This window comes from Pleurodeles waltl, chromosome 5 (assembly GCF_031143425.1).
Source record: "Pleurodeles waltl isolate 20211129_DDA chromosome 5, aPleWal1.hap1.20221129, whole genome shotgun sequence".
In the NCBI taxonomy this organism is placed as follows: domain Eukaryota; kingdom Metazoa; phylum Chordata; class Amphibia; order Caudata; family Salamandridae; genus Pleurodeles; species Pleurodeles waltl.
The window spans coordinates 1590353281-1590377544 of NC_090444.1; the positions used below are offsets into that span (position 1 = coordinate 1590353281).

The 24264-nt window shown below is 45.6% G+C and overlaps 1 protein-coding gene across 1 annotated transcript in view; it reads right to left on the minus strand.

Moving 5' to 3' along the window:
- The window catches only part of ADAM17 (ADAM metallopeptidase domain 17), a 475078-nt gene that overhangs the window by 349731 nt on the left and 101083 nt on the right, over nt 1-24264 (minus strand). Inside the window, exon 4 of the mRNA XM_069235905.1 lies at nt 21023-21111. Within this exon, the coding sequence (XP_069092006.1) occupies nt 21023-21111 (89 nt within the window). The remainder of the gene's footprint in view (nt 1-21022; nt 21112-24264) is intronic.

The window sequence follows — 24264 nt, forward strand, 5'->3', positions numbered from 1 at the left end:
CGGAGGCAAGCAATGCTTCTGCATTAAGGTCCATCGCAGAGGTCCTTAGTTATTTTTATTACAGCCAACAGATGGTGGCGTCGTCATCCCCCCCCAACCTCAGCAGTAAGAAAGGGAATTATGGGCCTCCCCGGGCCCCTCAATCATCAGGTTCTCATACGGTCATACTGGCAGTTGCCCTCAACCTGGACTGCCTTCTTCAGCGGGGTGCCAATAGAACCAGGTGGCAGGGAGGCCAAGTCAAACAGCTGGGCCACCAACCCCCCTCACACACACACTCCAGCCCAGATCACAGTGCAGATAGGCTAGGGCCAGCAACAGGAGATCAGGAGCCTAAGCCAAGTTGATCACCGTAAGGGGGCAGTGGACACTAGGAACCCCCGCAATCTAGGTTCAGGTAGCCCCCCTCCTCAGGCAGCAGTTCAGTTAGTAGGGAGGAGGGAGTTGCACCCCAAGACAATCATCAGTCCTTGGCCCCAGGTCCATGCCACGTCCTCCGCCTCGCTCTTGAGGGCAAAGTCCTCCGTATCCTTGGGCCACGCCACTGGGCCAAGGGATGCAAAATAGAGGCCAGGGCTGCTGCCCCCAGCAGCCCAAAGGCGAGACCCACTCTCCCCAGCCATGATGCACAGTCCTGGCAGCCCCGCCCGTCAGCTCTTGAGGACAGAGGGAGAGGCCCACAGACAGATCCCGTCGGCCTCCCAGGTCGCACTGCTGCACCAGCCGCTCTGCACCAGGGCCACTCCGCCGGTCTCTCTCCTTTTCCTCGTGGGGCAGGGTGGCTTGCTATTCTCAGGTAAGTCTGATGAAATTAGGGCCTCCGCAGTCGGTAACTCAGTCGCAAACCCTCATCTCCAGGCAGCGCTACGGGCTCAGCCACCTCTGCAGGGACAAAGGCTGCGGGGCCCAAGCAGCAGGCCCGACTCACATTCAGCCACTCACTACCAGCCCCCCTCGGGCCTCGATTCTCATCTCCGGTCCGCCTAACCTCAGGGTCGGCAATATAGCAGGCTCAGGAGGGGGGCTATATCTCGTTCTCAGTTAACTAGGGCCACGAGGTGGCCGGCAGCCACACGCTGTCCAGTAGGCCATACCCCACACCTTTGCAGGTCCACCGGCCACTCAGCAGTCGTCCAGTCGACTATTCCGGGGTTCCAGCGGATAAAAGTGATTTTATCCTGTTCCTCCAACCTGGGGAGTTGGGAGGGGACAGCCGATGAGGGTTCTAGCTCCGGATTTACCGCTGATTAGAAGCAGCTCTGAGGGAGTTGTTTAGGATGTGGCCGCCATTTTGGCCATCGACACCCCCTTCATATATGTATTTAGCAGTGCAACAGGTCTGTACAATGGGTAAGTAGCTGTGTCTTTTCTGGGCTTTAACAGCAGTTAGAGTTGTGTTTATAGCACTGAGTTTGCGATGATCCCCCATTTCGGATGCCATTAGATACTGCTACTAGTGGCACTACTAGTAAGTTAGCAAATGCTTTATAAAAAAAAGATATTGAGAATCCATCAGGTCCTTGGGCCTTTCTACCAATCTGCTATCAGCTTCTCAGACCTCTTCCTCAAGGAGTCATAACAATTTGCTCGTTGTTGCAGGATTAAGGAGAAGACAAGCCTTATCTGTCTTCCTGCGGATCCACTGGATCCTTATGAAGCACCACATCCAACGAGGCTCTCTACAGATATTTTGACTGCCCTACATTGAAAAATGAGGCTATTAAGTGGACATTGCTCCCAAGCCACAGTTTTCTCTTCATCCCGGGCTAGGAGTTTTTTTCATGCTCACAGTTCCATGATTCATTTTGAGCTTTAAGTTCTTGAAGACTACAGATTGCACCCCCATTTTTTTAGTCCTGAGGAAGACCCGCTTTGATATTTAAAGAAACCAATCTATTAGGGTCAAAACGTCCACGATATATGTGTGATGCCCCAATAATTCTCTGAACACAGCATAGAGTATCAACGTTAAGACTAGCTGACATTGCACCGAGACCTAGGAAACAAAAAACGAGCATTGTTAAAAAAAATTGTCTGTGTTTATGCCATATTTATGTCATTTGTCTCAGGCACCGAATCACTTTGCACAATCACCTCACTTTTATGTTTATTTTTGATGACAGGTGTGTTTGAATTTTTTTTTCATGTTAAACCTAGGTACACGAATGATAATATACAAAGGCAACTAGACCCTGGTGTGTTTTGAAATTGTTTAATGAGATGTTATGATCTGAAACAAAGCAATAATTGTTTGAAATAATATGCATGTAGACATTTTATCTTCCTTCAGAGCCATTGTATCATTATAGTATTTACAGACCCAGGTTCTGATGAACACTGGGTTACCTCATTGTAATTAATGAATCGGGTACAATGGCATCTGTCTCGTAAGGGTGCATACAGTGGTTGAAAAACAACTAAACCATCTGAACTAAAACAACAACTAGGAATAGAAAAACAGCAGTTATAATGAGAAAAAATATAATACGATCCTGACTGCCGGCTATCAACCAGTCTCTGGCCTGCAGGTCTGTGTGGAGCTAGCTCCGGCACATCAACGGCTAGCCCCGCCCCTTCGTGGAAGCTTCATGAGAGCTGCGGTGATAGAACTAGTGAGAGTTACTTAGTGAACCAGAGGTGTAAGTGTCTTGGTTCCCAAAGAGTTGTGCAAGTCCCTCAATGACTGGTGCAGAGGGTTCTCCAGATGAATAATTGTTATTGTTGTTTTTGGCATTCCTTGAGACTTGTTTATTTACAACAGTTCAATCATCCTCTGAGGTAGCTAGTCGGTGCTTCTTGTCTTGTAGGTGCTGCATTTTTTTTTGGTTTTTGTATATTTTATTTATATTTGGGGTGCACCAATTTCCTCGTACATATTCTATGAAGGGTGGGGCAATAGAGGCCTAGAATGGTGTTCGTTTCTACCACTTCTTGGGCTCCCTGTTGTATGCCTTTGAAGGTAAACAGTATACAAAAGGGGAAGCCCCACTGATAGAGGACGTTTTCTCAGCAGAGTTTGGCTGTGATTTGCACAGGTTCTCCTCGTTGCACCAGTCACGAGGAGACACCCAGGAATAGAGTCAATGTAGAGTCTCAGAAAATGATCAGTTCTTGTCCACGAGCAACCTGTAATATTGCCTCCTTGTTTTTGAGAAAATGTTTCTTAGAGAAGACATCTATTGGTAGTTTCATTTTCTGTTAGAAAGACAAAATAACTCAGTGTGTGGTCTAAGCGGAACGGTTCTGGTAGTGGACTTTGTAAAATATGTTGAAATAGGACTGGAACATAGACCTCAAGGTCTTTGGTGGAGATGCCTTAGGAATGCTTCTGAGATATATATTGTAACTTCTGGGACGGTTTACGATGTCATCCATCTTGTCAATAATATCCTTCTGGTGTGTTTCCAGGCAAAAGTTCATCTTGTTCATGGGTGGTGGCCGCCACGTCATTTTCTCCATGGTTGATATGGATTCCTATTCTTTGTAAGAAGTCAGAAATGGCTCTGTTTATATCTTGACAGTATGCCAAGATGTCTTTCTGGAGCTCTGTCAGGTGTGCCTGAATAGCCGTTTCGGTGATGTATTTACTAGATGAGCAAGGCGAACTACTTCTTGTCTCCTGCCACTGGTCCTTCTCTTTCTGGCCTTGAAACATATCACAAATAGATGATGCATTAGCAGCTTTTGGTTTTATGGTTACCATGTTTAAAAGGCGCTAGTGACTATGGGGGTCATTACGACCTCGGAGGTCTTTTCGCAAGACCGCTGAGGTACCGCCGTGATGAAGACCGCCAGTGGTGGCGGTCTTCCGCGCCACATATTATGACCGCTGGCAGGCCGCCGTCCTTTTTCGTACGGAAAGTCGCCAGCAGCCATACTGGCGGATGGCGGGAAAGTGGAGGTTGCTCAACCTCCACCGCCACGTCAACAGAACACCGCCCACTGAATCACGTCCCATGATTCGGTGTGGCGGTGTTCTGGTGACGGAGCTGCCCCCATGAATCCCGTCCCCTCCCGGAGGATCAACGGACAAGGTAAGTTGATCGTCCGTTAGGGAAAGGGGTGAGGGGGTGTTGTGTGCGTGCATGGGGGTGTGCGTGTGAGAGTGCAGAGGGGGTGAGTGAGTGAGTGTATGCGTGCAGGGGGGGGAAATGTGTGCGAGTCGGACGGTGCGCATGGCTGTTTGTATGTGTGCGTGTAGGGGTGTGTATATGTGCATGTTGGGGGTGTATATATGTGCATGTTCGGGGTCGGGGTAGGGAGGGGGGTTGTGCCACCTTTGGGAGGTGGCAGGGGGGTGGGGGAGACCCCTATCAGTGCCAGGGAAGGAATTCCCTGGCACTGATAGTGCCTACCGCCATGGATCTCATGGTGGTTCCCAACAACCCGAGATCCATGGCGGTATGCAGGGTCCGGATACCGTCGGCGGTCTAGTGACGACCGCCGGGCAAGAGACCGCAATCTCCAGCCCAGCGGTCTTCACCGCCATGGCGGTCGGAATGGTGAAGTGGCAGATGACCGCGGCAGTAACCGCCGCGGTCATAATTAAAAAAAAAATTCCGCCGGACTGTTTGCGGTCTTACTGCCTTTTTACCACCGACCGCCAGGGTGGTAATGACCCCCTATGAGCCAGTGAGGTCAGTGAGTCCCCTTCGCATGTCCTCTATCAGAGGAATAACACTCTGCCAACTACATGAAGAAACCTTTATAAACAATTTATACCAACAGGACAATCATTATTAACATGTTCCTCTCAATGATCCAAAGAGCTGCTGACAGACACACAGCTATCAACTGGATTCAGGTCATTGAGAGGAAAAGAATACATTGTGAACAATATCGGGAAATAGGGGACCTCTTCATCAACTTCACCAAAGGCTGAGATCCTATGAGTCCCTGAAACCTGTCAGCTGCATATGGTATAGTGGGTCCCGGGCTCACTATGCCACTGGATTCAAGCTTATAATGATACCCTGAAACCGGTCCCAGAATGATTGTTTCCGGTCCTGGGAGAACCTGGCTTGGCAGTTCGGGCTGGACAGTTCGCATGGGGAACATGGTCATCAAGACTGATTTGTACATGGATGGGTCCAAAGAGGTGGGGCATGGTGAGAAAAAGAATTGATGCATTACCCAGATCTGTGACTAGGGGTGAATTTTTGATTATTTCTGCATTTCATTCATTTGTGTTTGTTTGCTTTTGTCGCCCTAAGTCCTCCAGGTATGCCCAGACGTTGCTCCCGGGCTCACTATGCCACTGGATTCAAGCTAGCCTGACTGATGAAGGGTGATATCCAGAAACCGGTCCCAGGATGCTTGTTTCCAGTCCAGGGAGGACCTGGCCTGGCAGTTGGGGCTGTGTGGCACAGTGAGCAAAAGAATTGATGTATTACCCAGATCTGTGACTTGGGGTAAATGTTTGATTGTTGCTGCATTTCGTTCATCATTTGTGTTTGTTTGCTTTTGTCACCCTAAGTCCTCCAGGTATGCCCAGGCGTGGGTCCCGGGCTCACTACGCCACTGGATTCAAGCTGGCCTGGCTGATGAAGGGTGATACCCTGCAATTGGTCCCAGGATGCTTGTTTCCAGTCCAGGGAGGGCCTGGTCTGGCAGCTGGGGCTGGACTGTTCCCATGGGGAACAAGGTCAAGACTGAATTGCATATGGCTGGGTCCAAACTGAGGTGGCAAGGTGAGCAAAATAATTGATGGATTAAACCTAGATCTGTGACTAGGGGTGAATGTTTGATTGGTGCTGCATTCCATCCATCACTTGTGTGCATTAGCATTAAGCATAAATAGCACTAGCATTAAGTAAGTGGCTTATTTATACGTTTTTTTCAGAATGGAATAATGATTGGAAACTACAGCAGAATATATTGCACAATTGTACAGTGCAATGACAGCAATCGGATTATTGATAAAAACCCACAAACCTCATGGAAGCCATTATTTCCAAACACCGATGTTTAAGGATAGCATTTAAAAAGTGAATCATACACCTCCAAGTTGTATGTACATGCTCAAAGATCATAATACCAGATAACATATTTTCCTATAATCCTTGCTCACAGACTTCAGCGTCCGAATTATATATTCGCTTTATATAGTGTCACATTCAACGTTTATGTTGCCTCGACTCAGCTCGTAGGCAGGCTGATATCCATGGACATTTGTGGTTGATGATATTTTCAAACATACCATCTTCATCAGTAGATAGGTCATATTCCATTCCTGGTTCCAATAGGTGTGGGTGATGAGGTTTGTAAAGCGAGGGTGTTCACGTATAGCGATGCTTTTAAGAGGGACAAGGAAACAGTTCTTAAAACCTTCCATTGTAACCTGTGTGTATGAATTGTATTATGGATTTTCCCTAAAGGGTGTTCCGCAGGAGTCAGGTGATTTGCGCCGTCCAGCTAACCTGTGCCAACTACTGAAAGAGTACTGCCTGCAGATATGGAGCAGTACACTGCATGGACAGTGGGTTTTGTGTCCCTTCTTTGGGTGTTTAACTCATCAGTAGTTCTCTGGGGAAAAACTTCACTAGAGATAATTTCATCCAACAATTTTTTTCTTGCCTCCTTCCATACAAATCTGGGTACTCTCTTTCACACAGTGTTGATTGTGCTAGTGACGTCAACCTTACTATTTTCATTTTGGAATACTTACTGCTCTAGTATTCCGTCACTTTGTCTCCTTACATTTTCCTGTTCCAAGGATGTTTTTTCCTTGCTCTTTGTTCCTCAAGATTTTCGATGCTCATAGGTAGTCCTATATCAACATATTTGCTGCCACTCAGGTTTAAACCTGAGTTATACTGTGTCCAGTTGTGAGTGTTGTTTGACATAACTTAGTCATCTGGCTAATAGATTACAGATTTGTTCCTAGTGTATTTCAACCTGATAAGGGGAGCAGCCAGTGTGTAATTGAGGCCTGGCCAGGTTCTGTAATAAGCACCAATCTGTGTTGGTGGGGAGAATGTGGTGACTTGGTTGGCCAAAGCAGCCCTTCAACATTACAGTCTTCTGACATTCACAATTGGGCGTACCCATTGTTGTGAGGATCTGGTGCAGTAAAGGATAGCACTGTGCAATAAGGAATCAGATGGAGAAGTGCTGAGGCATGTGATGTCATGGTATGTTGGATGGTGTCATGTGGTGTTCTCAAGTGATGTGGTGCTGTATAATGTACTGTGTAGTGTCCTAGGCAGTATTATGGTATGGTACATTGCGTTGTATGTTTGGTTATGATGTCTAATAGTACTGTAGAGTAGTGGAGCGCTCTTTGATGTGCATATTATTTACTATGATGTGCTGCGATGCAAGGATTAATGGTACAGTATGATGTGAAATGATGAGTTACAAGGGGGTGATGTCTAGTATGGAGATCGGAATGACTGGCAAAAAGGCAGCAATACATGAGAAGGATAGTCTCTGTTTATAAACTAAAACAGCACATGTTTTTTCGACACGTATGTTGTGTAGAACAATACTGCCATGTTACTTCATGAAATAAATATGTTGTACTAGAAATAATACAGCACTGCATTTATAATCTGCTTCAATAAAAATTAGTTTAAAAAAAGAAGACAGACAACAAGGTAATGTGAACCAAAAAGAGACAGCCTATGTCCAACATAATGAGAACCAAAACCAGACAGGCAATGTCTTCCCATCATAACTCTTAAGGATATGTTTTTAATTACGGCACTTTTGGTCTAGTATATGATGTAGTGATGCCTCCAAAGATACATTTGTCTTACTGAGGTGTGGAAACAATACTATATGGTAATAGAAGGCCTGCTGTGTTGCATGCTGACTGTTGACACAGTGTGGTATAGTACAATGCAATAGGTTGTGTTGCAAACTAGTGTGGTGTGGTTTATTTAAGGAGTAGCAACCAAGACATACATATATTACTGGAAACAAAAATAATGTCAGATGTGTGAACTCAATGAATATAGCAATAATAGTCAGACAGTGGCCAGACGTTTCAGACAAGAAGAGGCCAAAACAAGTATCAAACGAATTAAGGAAGAGGAAAACAACACACCTGAAACCAAAACGGGAAGTTAAAGGGAACCATTAATTAATTCTATATTACACTACCTTCGGATACTTTCTTAAAATATGTTCAATAAAGTAACCATAACAGAGAGATAAATTAACTTATAAACTCCTCCATCTAAATGTGAATTATTAGGGCAGAGCAAAATATTACTTGAGCCTTGAAGCATTAGGAACCTGAGCAATGCCAAGGCAAATGAACCCAAGAGGTGTAGAACCAAGGTGTATAAACATTTTCATCAAGTAAAGAGATACAATAAACAAGAACCCCATCAATTTACAAGTAAGCTACTATTTCCCAAGAGAGAGGAGAATCTGGAATTACGTGCACACTAAAGTCTGGGTTTTATGGGAACAGAGTTCAAAATAGGCTCTGCAAAATTCTCTTGCTGGTAGAGACTATAGCTGCAGATTCCTTCCCTTAGAATTATCACAGGCATCAGACTGGATCCAGAAGCTTTTTTGTGAGCAGTACCCCTAGGCGCCAGTAGGAGGCATCGTTTGGCCCTTCATGCGCAGCGTTGACATCTATGCCAGAAGCGTCATCCGTGGCACCTCTATAGGAGACTCCCAGGTGCACTGATGTCAGTTTGTTTTTATGACTTTACATGTCAGAAGCACAAAGCCATGAAGAACAGGGTCTACTGATGTGGATAACTGAGGCCTTGAAAGGAATACAGACCTGTCCCTAGAAATCCGTTCGCAGAGTTGGGAGGATGGGTGGGCTGGTAAGGAATCTACAGCTAGATACAATCTCTACCAGTTAAGGCATTACCGAAATTAAGTAATTTCTCCATCTGATAGAAACTTCTAGCTGCGGATTCCTCACCTTAGAATAGACACCCAAGCAATACCATCTGCAGAGGTGGGCCTGGGAACAAATTTTAAATGAGGAAGTCCTGCAGGACCGAAAGGGCAAAATGCCCATCATGACAGAACGGACTGTCAAGCAGTAACTTTTGGTAAATCTGTGCAAGGAAGACCATGTTGATGCCTGGCAGATATCCAAAGACCGGAATTCTGTGTGCTAACGCGGTGATCATGGTTTTAGCTGTGGTGGAATGAGCATGCAAGCCCTCAGGGGGGTGCTTCTAGGCCAATGCGTAGCAGATTTGAATGCAGAGCACAACACATCTAGAGATGGTCCTTTTCTGCACAACACGACTCTTTTTACCTCTGACATAACCCATGATGAGATGATAGTCCACTCGGAATTCCAGTTTGCGGTCAAGGTAGAACAGCAACTGAACAGTTTGTGGTACAGGTGATGGAGACGCTCTTCATCCTTAGAAGGATGAGGAGGAGCATAAAAAGTAGGCAAGGTGATGGACTGGCCTATATAAAAGTGCGTGACCAACTTCGGAAGAAAGGAGGCCTGCATGCGAAGCACCACTTTGTCAGGATGAATGGATAGATAGGGTGGCTTAGATGATAAAGCCTGTAATTCACTAACTTGTAGGGCAGATATTATAGCCAAGAGGACAGCCATTTTATTGGTGAATAATCGCAAGGGACAATTGTGAAGCGGTTCAAAGGGAGCGCACATTAGAATGTAAGCACCAGAGTCAAGTCCCACTGAAGCACGATAAAAGGAGAAGGGAGGAAAAAGATTAATTTAACTTTTAAATAATCTATGTATGTTAGAAGATTTCAAAAGAGAGGGTTGATCAGGCAATCAGAGGAACGCAGAGATAGCAGAAAGATAACCTTTAAGGGAGCCCAGGGCAGAGCCCTGCTGGGCAAGAGATGGAATGAATAGAAGAACCTTAGAAAGGGGGAGAGAAAGGGGATCAACCGTTCTGTCGGAACACTAACCCACAGATTTCTTCCAATGACAGGCTTATGCTGGTTTAGTGGAAGAATGCCTGGCTGCCAAGATACTGTCACAGACTTTGGGAGGAAGATCAAAGGCTGTCAAACTGCTGATGCTCAATCTCAATGCAAGAACAAGAATATGTTAAATGGACAGGTTCGGGTGGAGAACAGTCCCCTGCTACTGCAACAGGAGATCCTCCCCAAGGGGCAGCCTGACCCGAGGACTGATGTCCATGTTCAGTAGCTCGGGGATACCGGAGTCTCCATGCCCAAAACAGAGCTACCGGAATAACTTGGGCCTGGCAATTCTTGATCTTCTTGAGAACTCTGGGCAGGAGTGGTATGGGCGGGAAGGCATAAAGGAGGCCTAAGCTCCACTCTAGACGAAAAGCGTCACCGAGCAAAAGCCGCCTAGGAAACTCCAACGTGCAAAAACTGCCGACATTGCACCTTCTCTGCAGAGTCAAACAGATCTAACCAAGGCTCTCCCCACCGCTGAAAGAGAGCTTGCACCACCACTGGTTGGAGACGCCATTTGTGATCCACTAAGCATCTGCGGCTGAGTTCATCCGCAAGGGAAATGCCCTGTGTTTCAGGCATGCCGAGAGACACAGGGCCTCTTAAAATAGGGTCTACGAACTCACCATGCTCTGTTTGTTGCAGTACCACACGGCGGAGGTGTTGCCTGTGAACAATGCACCAGCCTCCCTTAAATAGGAGGGAGGAAGGCCTTCAATGCTAGTCGGATCATCTGCAACTCCAGCAGATTTATGTAGAGTCCAGATTCCACCAGAGACCAGAGTCCTCTGATCTCCACCTCTCCCAAATGGCTGCCCCATCCAAGGTGTGACTCAATTGTGGTTCATCAGCCACCACTGCAGATCTTTTGCAGTTCCTTCTGAGATCTGGAACACATCAGAGACATTCCCTTGATGATGCGCCCATTGGAACGTCAGGTCCCACTGCAGGGCCCACATATGTCAATGTGCATTTATCACCAGCAGGATGCAGGAGGCCCTGCAGGCTCAGAGTCTGTCTCACCAAAATCCAGGATAGAGAATGAATCATCTGTAATATAGCCTGGCTATCCTGGACTCGTGGCTCAGGAGAATACGCCCCAAACTGCACCTTGTCCAGAACAGCTCTAATGAAAGGGAGCATCTGAGAGGGAGTCAGTTGTGACTTCGACCCAGTGAGTACAGGAGGTTCTCTGCAGTCTGGAGGTGGGAGATGACAGTCTGGGGCGAGCCTGCCTTCAACAGCCAGCCGTCGAGATAGCAGAAGACTGACACCGACACCCCTGATCTCCACAGATGAGCTGCAACCACCATCACCTTGGTGAACACCTGAGGTTCTTGTCAGACCAAAAGGGAGCAAGGCAAACAAAAAATACTCGTGGCCGACTGTAAATCGCAGATAAGGTCTGTGGGCAGGCAGGTCGGAAATATGAAAATATGCGTCCTGCAAATTCAACGCAACCATCCAGTCTCCTGAGTCAAGGGCAAACAGAACCTGAGCTAAGGTGAGCATTTTGGATTTATCCTTCTTGAGGAAGTAGTTGAGGGGCCACAGGTCTAGTATAGGACAAAGACCTCTGTCCTTAGGTACCAGAAAGTAGTGGAAATAGCAATTGAGACCTACTTCCGGCAAAGAGCAGCAACTTCCTTACAGAGAAGAGAAAGATGATCCTCTGTCAGCCTGGCTTGAGACAGAGGATTGGAGGGATGAGTAGTAAGGAAGGGGAGGAAGAAGCCCTTTCAGATCAACTGCAAAATCGACCTGTCTGATATTATGGACTGCCAGTGGGGAAGGTGGTTACACATCCTGCTACCAACTGGATGCATGAGATGATATAAGTATAGGGTAGTTTGGAGGTTGCAGCTGCAGGAGGGGGGTGGGCTGACCCGACCTCTGGCTGCCTGATCCATGTGGCTTGTGGATACCACCCCCATGGCCGCGCAGGTGCTGGGCAGCATGCCCAGCATGGAGGCTAAGCAGGAACTGGTGCAGTTGGTAGCCACTTCAGGAGCCAAGAAAGGGGTGAAAAGCAGTCGGGGGAAGGCACGGGTGGAAGGTAACCCCAAGCACCAGACCGCAGATGAGCTGTCCTTAAATCTCTCGAGTGCCGAGACTGCTTTGTCTCTGAAAACAATGGGGCCATCAAAGGGCATGTCCATCAAAGAAGACATGACATTCCCCAAAAAGCCAATAGTACATAGCCAGTTGTGGTGCCTCAGGGGCACCGTACAAACAAATGCTCTGCCTAGTGGGTCAGTTGTGTCGAATTGTGAACTGCATCTCTCTCATCTGCTACTGCTTGGGAAAGCAGGGCCTGCGCCTCCTCTGGGACTGCATGCAACACTTGCTCAACCATATCCCACAGAGCGTTAGAGTAGCAGCCCAAAAGGCATGTGTGGTGTTCACAGACCGCAACGCCAGGCTGGCGGAAGCAAACATCTTCTTTCCAAATGTCTCCAGCCTCTCAGATTCCCTATTAAGAGGTGCAGTAGGGAAAGTGCCAGGCTTGACATGGGAGGTGTACCACCAAACTCTCAGGGGTGGGGTGTTGCGTGACGAAACATGGGTCCCCTGGGGCAGGACGGTGGCAAGGGGAAATTGTCTTGTTCACAGGAGCCCCTGTGTTTGGTTTGGACCAGGAACCCCAAAATACATCTATGATGGCTTCATTAAAAGGAAGGAGCTTTTCAGATGGGGAGACTCCCGGCTGACGCACCTCTGTCAAGACCTTAGTCTTGACCACCACTGAGGGCAAATGTGGATGGAGGACCTCCACACCACCAATGCAAAAAAAGCTCCCTCCTCCATAGCCGCAGTAGGGGAAGACATCATGCCAGCATCTGGTGAAGTATCCACACCACTGGGTTCATCTAGTTCCTCAATCTAGTCCATGTCCTGTTCATAAGGCTGGACTTCAGGGTCCAGCAACTCCTTCTATTCCTCCGAGGCCAAGCCCAGAGGAATAGGGCTCAGGATCTGGTCTTGGAGACAAAGCTCACGATGGCACAGGATACCGCCTCAACAGACGCCCCTCCAGCTCTGTATCAGAGTTGGGGATCGAAATGGGGATGGGGCCGCCGGTGGTAGTGTTGGCATCAGGACTGGTGCCTGTGAAGGTCGAGGTGGCACGGCTGGCGTCAGTCCTGATCCAGAAGTGGATTCATGGGGCCCCACAAGTGCCGGGGCTGAAGCTGACCCTGCAGGGCCCAAAGGCCCACAGGAGGGGTTGGAACACCCAAATACTGCACATGGTGTCATAAAATTCCTTGAGTTGTTAGGGGGGGGGGGGGGGGGAAGGGTCGCTGCAGCTCCCAAAATCTTGGGGATGCATGGAAACACTCTTGCGCCTCATCGGTCACTGGATGTACAGAAGTCAAAGCATGCTTCAACTTCTTCTTCTGTGTTTCGACTTACCTGAATGTCCCGAAGATTTTGAATGGGACGAAGACCTCTGACTTTGCGACCGATCCCGGGTCCTTCCTCTCAACCAAGACCTCGACTGCCACAGAGTTGCACAATGGGTCACCATGAGCTTGAGGGAGAGCTAACTCCTAGCCTTCGGGTTCATCACAAGGAAGTCGGAGCATGACTTTGGGTCATTGTTGCGCTCTAGGCACCACAGGCAAACAAAGTGCAGGTCCATAACCAACATCAGGCTGGTGACAGGCACTGCAGGACTTGAAGCCAGCCTTCCTAGTTAGTTGAAATCCTGCCACACCAGGAGGTAAACCTAAAAATAAAAAACCTTTGGCAAAATGTTGAAAGCAGCTCAGCCAAAAAGAGGGGTAGCTCTTCTCAGATCGGCACTGGTTGGAGCGGAACTAAAAGAACTAACATCAGCAAACCTGGGTAGCACCTATACAGGTCCATGCGTCACTTCTGGCTCCAGCGACACATGTGCAGCTGAACACCACCACCTACTGGTACGCAGGAGTGCTGCTCATAAACAAATCTTCCAGAACCAGTGTGGCGGCTGCGATAATTCTAAGGTAAGGAATCTGCAGGTAGAAATCACTACCAGATTTATACATTCATTGATTGGAACAGAAAAGCACATCTTTTGCTACACTGCAAAACGCTTACATATGGATTGGAAGTGGCGATTTCTACTAACATTTCCACCAGTCATGATATTATTTCAGCATTAATCCGTTGATGCAAAAAGCTGTGAGGATGCCAATTGCTAATACCTTTGAATAATAATAAAAAATGAAGGCTAATAGGAATCAAATCACTGCTCAAATTATCTTTAGACTCTACAAAAATAACCAACTTGCATACTGTGAATATAAGAATTAGAAAAGGTACATAGCATGGATGCTTGCACTGTAGATAGTGGGTCGGCACAAGTTCAAGCTACTTTGCTTAGAGAGCAGAACTTGATTAAGATGTTATTACAGTAGAACAAAAATAATTCAGGATAAAAACTATGTCTCCTGCTACACCAATATGATGGCAAAAAATTGGCAAACAATTGCCTCCGTGCTTCCACAATGCACTTTGAAAAGAACATGTTGGGGGGGGAGGGGTTGGCAGTTGCCATTTGGTAAAAATGTGCACAGTTTTAATTTGAATATGTTTTTAAAAACATGAAACTTAATATTATGCCTTATTGGGGGCACAGCCACAGAGCTGACTCACTGTGCTAGACCTAGTGGATTGCGAGACATCAGGAAATTAAAATATACCAAGTAATAAAGCTGTACATACTTCATCGGTGGCACATAGATCATACCACAGAATAGACAAAATGTAATTCTGACAACTGAGATTACACACCTGGAGAGTATAGAGCTCTTAGCTTTCCTAATGCCAACAATTGGAATGCATGATAAGCGCAACAAAACATGCCAATTAGACACCTTAGACGCCTTAGAGCTAAAGTACAAGGAGATTGTCAATATATAGAAAGAGGTAACTAACAACTACATGTCAAACAATATAGGTTTGTTTCGTCCTAGGTGACGTTATGGGAGTCATAAGTCAGTACATAGGTACAGAGCTCAATCAAAAATTGGGTACAAGAAGAAACTGGAGAAAAAAAAATGCTCCAGAAGCTGACATAGTAGCAATGGGACAACAATTGCATACCACCTATCCCTCAAATGACATCGAAACGATGCAGCTGGAACCGTCCAAAAGGCATATAAAGATAAAGTTACTAATAGGGCAAAGATGTACCATCTCAGTACACCAGAAACAAGAGACAGATAAATAGATAGATAGATAGATCGATCTATATCACTCTTTTGGCCTGGTTAAGCAGAAGATAAAAGGAGACAGTGTCCATTCGCCGATTACTATACAGACCAATATGCAGAGGGGGAAGCATGAAATATCCGTCATATTATGGAAACTACATATTGCCAATTTAACAAATGAAGTTGCACCTGCCCTAAATAACATATTTCATCTACAAAGCTGGGATTAAATGGTCTCCCTGCTGAGTTGTTTAAACGATTGGCATTGCAGGTGTTCCCCCCCCTCCCCCCAAACCGACTTGCTGTGTATGTACAAATAGTCTTATGAAACCAGCATTGGCAAAGCCAATAGGTCTCGCTTATGCAAGAGATATTGGTTTTGTCAATGTGTTTTAGCCACGTTATACATCAGTACGGCTGCTGTGCCAAAGGTTAGAGGAAACAAGCAGTATGACGTGGCAAGTGCTGACTGTGCCATACTGTTTTTATTTTCTCTGGCGGGAAGGGTCAAGCTGGGGTGGGCCAAGCAACAACAAGGGTAGGGAGTTGTGAAGAAGGGGCAAACAATGACAGGGGAATGGGGTGGCGAGGGAGGGGTGGAGAGACGGGACAAGCAATGATGGGTTAGGGGCATCAGGGAGCCAATGTCAAAGGAGGGGAGAGACTTGGGCCAAGCAATGTTGTAAAGTGGGACACCGGTAGGGGAGAACATCCTGCAAACACATGCCCTCTTTTTGAGTGCTGCAAGTAGAAAAAGAAATATCAGTGCCTCTAATAAAGGCACGAGCAGCGGAAAGACACTGCACTGGACAAGGAAGCAGTACTTGGGCCATACCTCAGGGGGAGGGGAAACAAATTAGGAAGAAGTGAGGCTGACACACGCCAACCAAACAGGAGTCTGCAAATAGGAGTGAAGCTGAGGCTAACCAACTGTAAGTAATGGGCAGGCTAAGAAAATGTTTTGCAAGTAACAGGATATACACTGTCTCAGGCAAGATCTCAAAAGGGGATTACTACCAGACCTTACACATGCTGTTGTAATGGGCATCCATATAAAGGGTAAATCTAAAACCAAATGTTTGTTATATTGATTGATATCACTGCTTCCTATAGAAATGAAAATTTTGGCTAGAATAATGGCAGGTAGACTCTTGATGGTCATTACATAGAAGATGCACCTGGATCAGAATGGCTTTATGGTTTGTAGATCTACAAGGCTGAATATCAGAAGGTTACATGAATGTTTAGACCAATGGTCGCCAACCTTTTCTGTAATAAAAGCTACTTGTGATCAATAAACGTTTTCCCAAGCTACTGATATAATTATTGTTGTACTAGTCACTACCTCAGACAATAATACTTTGGTGACAACCCAGCAGTGATCATCTCTGTGCTTCAGGTAAGATTGACAGTGGTAATGTAAAAGAAAAAAAAGCTTTGTCAATCTGGAATGCCTTTATGTGGATAACAATGCAAAACAGCCATTGCCTAAAGGTCTCATGCACCAAGGTAATTATATTAGCCATACATATCCCCAAGATTTAACACTCAAATCTCAGCTTTCAATATAGTTTGGAAATTCAAACATCAACTTATCAGTTCTGAAAATACACACTATTATGTCTCTAATACATGCTTTTTAATTTTGGTATACATGAATTCAGTCAATCAAAACTTTGTCATTTAGTAGGCTGGACTGGACACAGGAGAGCTACTTACAGGTACCTTGAGATCTACCAGTAGCTCACAAGCTACTCGTTGAAGAAGCCTGGTTTAGACAAAGTGAGATTTTATCTGGTCTTGATGCAGAAAAGACTTTTGCCTCCACAAACTGGAGATGCATAACTCTGGTCATGGAGTATTTTGCATTGGCCCATCTACATCAGAGTGTAGAGATAGTCCCGTACACAATTCTCACTGCAGCAGGCTGGTTACATTGAGTGATTTGCCCCACTTTTAAGTTAGAAAGAGCACAAGACAAGGTTCCTTGCTCTGCCCACTTCTACTTGCACTATCATTTGAGCCTCTGGCTGGATTGTTGAAAGCCGAGTCTCAAATTAAGGGCTTTAATCTGGGCAATAAGCTGGTGTACAGACTATTGCTGTATATATTGATGATATCATTCTTTGGGTACACTAAAGGTGCCATATTAACTGAGTAAATCCACTGTGATTAAACCAGGTGGGACACAGAGGTGATACAAACCTGAGACATTAAGGTAAGCAAAGTAGGGTTAAAATATGTACGGAAGAAATTGCCATAGAGAGGGAGGGTTTTTTCTAGCACAAATTAGACAGTTTCCAGATAAATTATAGAGAAGATTTTGTGGGTGGTAGGGGGAGGGGGTGGAAGTGTAATCTTGATGCTGGGAAGGGCTGCTGTATTCAAAATATAGCACTACACAAACTACAATATTTCCACCAAAATACTCCGTACCTCATCTCAAACACATTCTTTAAAAAAACTGAAGGCAGATATTTGGGCACTACTATGGTTTAGGGCATCCCTACAAACAGCATTGGCAGCACTCTACAGAACTGTCTAGACAGAAGGCACTGCACTTCCCAATGTTAGGTAGTGCTACTGGGCCTCCAATTCCATATGGCTAGACAGATTGGTCATGGCAGAGACCATGTGTGTAAATTACTTATACAGCATGAAGAAGGGCACATACTACCACAAACAATCCAGGCAATGACAAAGGTGTGGGATAAAACCACAGCACTCACACGCTGCAAGGAAAGATCACAAGGCAACTCCCTTTAGGGCAGGCACATTACTGAGGAATGTACCCAGACTGAAAGGCTTTTAAAGGTGTGTCTACACAGGCATATCCTAACTGGGGGATATATGTTCAGTGGTTGATTTGAATTAACTGAAGACGTTTAATCAACTTCAAGAAGAATACAACATGCCCCTTTCCAAAGGATTACAGCTGGGACACACCCTGGCATCATGCTCAATCGACTGCTCAAATCTGTCGGAGGTAGTCCTTCTAGAAGACAGAGTTGAGAATCAGACATACTGTAATGAAACAGGGGAAGAATTGTCTGCGGTATTAAATACATCTGTTCCCTGTAGCACATGAGCCCCAAAAATGACAGCACAGAGCGCCATGCTCAATCGACTGCTCATATCTGCTAGAGGCAGCGCTCCTAGAAGACATAGGGCCTGATTTTAACCTTGGCGGACGGCGGAGGCCGTCCGCCAAGGTTCCGCCGCCAAATGACCGCACCGCGGTCACAAGACCGCGGCGGCCATTCTAACATTTCCTCTGGGCCGGCGGGCGCTCTCCAAAAGAGCGCCCGCCGGCCCAGAGGAAATGCCCCTGCAACGAGGACGCCGGCTCAGAATTGAGCCGGCGTAGTTGCAGGGGTGCGACGGGTGCTCGCGTATTTCAGTGTCTGCATGGCAGACACTGAAATACTTTGCGGGGACCTCTTATGGGGGCCCCTGCAGTGCCCATGCCATGGGCATGGGCACTGCAGGGGCCCCCAGGGGCCCCGCGGCACCCCCTACCGCCATCCTGTTCCTGGCGGGAGACCCGCCAGGAACAGGATGGCGGTAGGGGGTGTCAGAATCCCCATGGCTGCGGAGCGCGCTCCGCAGCCATGGAGGATTCCCCCGAGCAGCGGAAAGTCGGCGGGAGACCGCCGACTTTCCGCTTCTGACCGCGGCTGAACCGCCGCGGTCAGAATGCTCGTGGGAGCACCGCCAGCCTGTTGGCCGTGCTCCCGTGGTCGGTGGCCCTGGCGGCCACCGGCCGCCAGGGTCAGAATGACCCCCATAGTCTGTTCTATTTGCTGAATAACATAATGTAATTTGTAAGGCCTTGAATACATTAAAAAAAGTATGTTCTGTTTTCCTCTACCAATTTGTTATACATTGTTGATTACAACGAAAAACAATAAAAATAGCAATAAACATTTCTGCACACACTGTGGTAGTGCAGGTTTATTCAGAAATACTTGAATGAAACAGTGGAAGAAGTGTCTACGATAGTAGGTACATCTGTAGCTTATGATCTACAAAAATGACACGGTAAGCAAGTGGGGAAACTGAATATGCTTGACACAGTCAAGATTGTTCTGTGGGATAGACCAATGTATAGCAGCTGAACAGGTGGTATACAAGCTAGTTGTTGCACATAGAAATTTAGGAAATTTATTATAGATTGGATGACCTGGATGAGGATACTCTTCCTGCTTTAGTAATTGCTTGAAACTCAGGAAGTAGCATTAGTGAGTCAGTGAGACTAAATTGATGGGTCTACAGAGGGCCGCTTGGATTGGTATGACAAAAAGTGATTCTATATAACAGCACTCTGGAAGGAACTGACTTGAATACTGTGGGGCTATCCAAGGTTATTGTTATCAATGTACTGTTCACACATTGAAATAAAAGTGTTTTAAAAATATTTATGATTAGGAAAGTGATTTTATGAAAATGATCATGGTGTTGTGCTATTGTTTCACATAATAAAAATAGCATTTGAACACCAACAGGACATTTTAAAACACTTGACAGAAAAATATGATCATCAAGAAATTTTTTCTGAAATAAAGTCATAGAATCTGAAAATCTGTACATAGCAAACAACTTTACAATCTGTTACAGGCAACTCCAACTAAAAGCGTGTGAGCTACCAGGAGCTCTCTTGTGTGCGAGTCCAGCCTACTACAATAGAAGTTTTTGCCCGGTTTGAATTATTTATATGTCAAAATAAAAAAAACACCCATTCAAGATGCAAATGTGTGTTTTTCAGAACTCAGAAGCTGTTGCTTGGAGAAAAATGCTAGAATTTTAAAACATTTTGTAAAGTCATTATTCGAGTTGGAGATATTACTCCTATTATTATCTTGGTAGCGCAGGTGTAGCTATGGCTGTTATGTATTGCCCATGCAATACTGCTGGTAACCCTGCCTAATGCACTGATGTGATCATTGCTGACAATCTTAAATGGGGTGGCCACAACTACGTCACTAATATTAGTAGCTCAAGATGATTTTTATTGAACAAATGTAGCTCTTGTTAACGAAAAGGTAGAAGATCACTACACTATTCCATCAAAACTAAATATTTACTTTTTATGGGGTAACAAAAGTAAATCTACAAAGGCAGTGTAAAACATAGGTGGACAAAAAGATTAAAATTCACAATAGCTTTGTTTACATACTAAAACACTGTTATACAAATGCCTAGTTTAGTATTTTTTTTTTATAATAAAGAACGTGTTTCCAAATTTCTAATCAAGACATAAATTAGGGTGCTGAAGTCTGAATATTTCACTCCTGGCATTTTTCCACAGCTACAATAGTGGGACAGGAAGGGTGTTAGCGCAAAGTCCAATCTAATGATTTATACTTTCTGTGCTAAATTAATTACATTATTTAAACCAGCTGCAGAACGGACTGATGGTCAATCTGGAGGAAACTGCTTGTACAGCGAGCTATCACTGTGGTGGACAGTAGCTTTGCTACACACGTTTCCCTGCATTTCACCCACTGAGCAGAATAATGTATATTACTTAAAGTTTGGTATGTTCACCACACCCCCAGCCAGTTGATAAAGACGTTTTATCATTGAAATGCCACTGTGATCCCGAACCTTTCTCATGACAGCAAAACACCTTAACCCCAAGTGTGCTACAGTACAGCACTCGAATCAATTGATAAACTCAATCCCTCAAAGATGACCAAGATGATCTGAACTTGGTCTGGATTCATGATTTGAAGCCAACAAAAACTGTTACCTGCGATGTGTTTATACTGTTTATCAGAACTAAACTATACCTTATGTTTGCACAAATATTAATACCGCTGGCATGTGAGGGTGAATTCAGTCTAATGACATTCAAGAACAGTTAAGAAATAAACATTGTAGCAAATCCCCGATTACCCTAAATAAAACACAAACATTCTTACCTCTATGTTGTACTCTTCGCCATCTGTTTGGATTCTGACAGTGAAATCTCCTTCTCCTATGTGCGCAAATACTTTGGAACTGTGTTCACCTAACGCACGAAATGAAGACAAACAGACGTGTACTTTATCACAATATGCTGCTTACACAGGACCAACGCCTGCCAATAATTAGACATTTCAATTTGGAATGGTCATTAGCAAGATGTAGTAGCACTAATTAACACTGCATAATTGGCACTGCTTGAATCTTTAGACTTTTATCTCTTGAATGGTATTCACTTTCTATTAGTTGTTTCTTTACTAAGGTCCCAGTGCAATTTTAAAAGTGTCAAACATGTTAAAAGATGAGTCAGGTCATAGTCGGATTCGGTCATAGTGAGCTTTCCAGCTGCCAAACATACCTGTCGACCAGCAGGACCTTAAAGCGATTACACAGTAACATGAAATGGACAGGGGCATCTGAATGCCTGCTGACAACATATCACTACAAGCCCATGAAGTCTATTGATTATTTTCAGTACACATTTTTATTAAAGTATTGGAAAAGTTAATGTAGGACCAGAATTCCTTTTCGGTGATTTTATAGTGAAAAGATACAAGTGGGCCAACAAGTGTAGTCAACAAAATTGAATACCACATCAAACAAAAAAAGTAATTTGCTGGCACCCAAAGTGTGCAGGCATCACGGAAACGTTAGTATCGTTGTCAGTACACAGTAGCCTTGGACTCCACATCGCTAGAAGCTCTAGTTTGAAAATTAAATCGAAAGGTGACTTTGACTGAGAAAAAGAGTGTGAAAAATGATGCTAAAACAGCACAGTATCAGCAATATCTGAATGAGCAAATTACACCTATTGCAGACTAAACCATGCATTATCATCCACAGCCCTATCAAATTACCTGAAATACAAAATCGGAAGCAGGAATGAACTTGCAGGTGTGTGTGAAGCAAGTCGGCCATTAGGTTGGTAAATAAAATGAAACATGTCCATCAGACAGTTTGATCACTGATAAGTGAAGAGCTCCCTAAAACATCACTAACCTTGAGAAAGTACCAACGGAATGGGAAATAGCATTTTCACCCTGACGAGCATGAAAATAAAGTGAGCCCCATATGATCAAACGTTTCAAGGCATTCATCATTTGCACCTGTCCCTGTGCTCGAAGTACTGGGTAAGAGTGAAGAACAAGTTACTTAACTTTGGTAATGCCTTATCTGGTAGAGACTACCAGCTGCAGATTCCTTACCTTAGAATGTTTCCCAGGGGTCAGACTAAATCCAGAAGATTTCAAGCAGCACCCCTGCTCGCCGGTAGGTGGTGCTCCGCTCTGCATCCCGTCATCCACACCAGAAGTGACATGTGTGGTACCTATATTAGGTACAACCCCAGCACTTTCCATGCCAGGACCGCGAAGTCACAATGAGAACTGATCAAGGCCCCGAGAAGGGTGTCCCTTACACCGTAATCTGTTCACAGAGCAGGGAGGATGGGATGGCTGGTAAGGAATCTGCGGCTAGGAAGAGTCTCTACCTGAAAAGGGGTTATCAAAGGTAAGTAATTTGTTCATCTGATAGAGACTTCTAGCTGCAGATTCCTTACCTTAGAATGTTTCCCAGGGGTCAGACTAAATCCAGAAGATTTCAAGCAGCACCCCTGCTCGCCGGTAGGTGGTGCTCCGCTCTGCATCCCGTCATTCACACCAGAAGTGACATGTGTGGTACCTATATTAGGTACAACCCCAGCACTTTCCATGCCAGGACCGCGAAGTCACAATGAGAACTGATCAAGGCCCCGAGAAGGGTGTCCCTTACACCGTAATCTGTTCACAGAGCAGGGAGGATGGGATGGCTGGTAAGGAATCTGCGGCTAGGAAGAGTCTCTACCTGAAAAGGGGTTATCAAAGGTAAGTAATTTGTTCATCTGATAGAGACTTCTAGCTGCAGATTCCTTACCTTAGAATGTTTCCCAGAGGTCAGACTAAATCCAGAAGATTTCAAGCAGCACCCCTGCTCGCCGGTAGGTGGTGCTCCGCTCTGCATCCCGTTATCCACACCAGAAGTGACATGTGTGGTACCTATATTAGGTACAACCCCAGCACTTTCCATGCCAGGACCGCGAAGTCACAATGAGAACTGATCAAGGCCCCGAGAAGGGTGTCCCTTACACCGTAATCTGTTCACAGAGCAGGGAGGATGGGATGGCTGGTAAGGAATCTGCGGCTAGGAAGAGTCTCTACCTGAAAAGGGGTTATCAAAGGTAAGTAATTTGTTCATCTGATAGAGACTTCTAGCTGCAGATTCCTTACCTCAGAATAGATACACTAGTAATACGTCCCCAGAGGTGGGTCTGAGAAGCCAAATAAATCAGAAAGTCCTACAGAACTGAATAGGTGAAGTGCTGTCATGACGGAGCTGACTGACAGTAGTATTTGTGATGCCCACATTGCCATCTGAGAGCAGAAGCACCACATGCCAACACAGTGGTCACACCCTTGGCTCTGGTGGAGTGAGTCCGCAAGCCCTCAGGGGGTTGCTTCTTGGACAATGCATAGCAGATTTTAATGCACATAACTATCTCTAGATGGTTCTTTTCTGCACAACCTTCCCTTTCTTAGCTCCTACATAGCCCAGGAAGAGCTGATATGACAACCAGAACTTTTTTGTGCGGTCAATAAAATTAAATGAATGAAAAGCGTCTCCAAGCAAGATTTGCCTTGGAAACTCCAGAGCTTGAAACTGCTGACATTAAGCTTTCTGTGCAGTGGCAAACAGATCTAACCAAGGCTCTGCCTACTGCTGAAAGAGGTCTTGCACCACCTCCGAACAGAGATGCCATTTGTGATTCGCTACGCATCTTCGGTTGAGTTTGTCCGTTCTGTCATTCAGAGAGCCCGCTGATGAAGAACCACCAGGGAAATGCTCTGGCGTTCCAGCCACATCCAGAGAAACAGGCCTCTTGACAGAGGATCCACAACCCCACTCCTGCCCTATTTTTCTTTTGCAACATTTCTTTTTTGAGGTTTTCAACACACAAACATGTGATACAGCAAGCAAACCGTGTGCATATGGAACAGTAGAACTAACAATCAGGGGAAGCTGTTGGGCGTATAAAAAACAAAGAGAGAGATGATGAAACCGCCCACTCACAACACCCAGAGAAGGAAGAGTGAGGGCCAAAGCCGGGAACCACAGTATGGGGACCTGCCCCACCATAACAGAGTGGGTCAGTAGCCAGGATCAC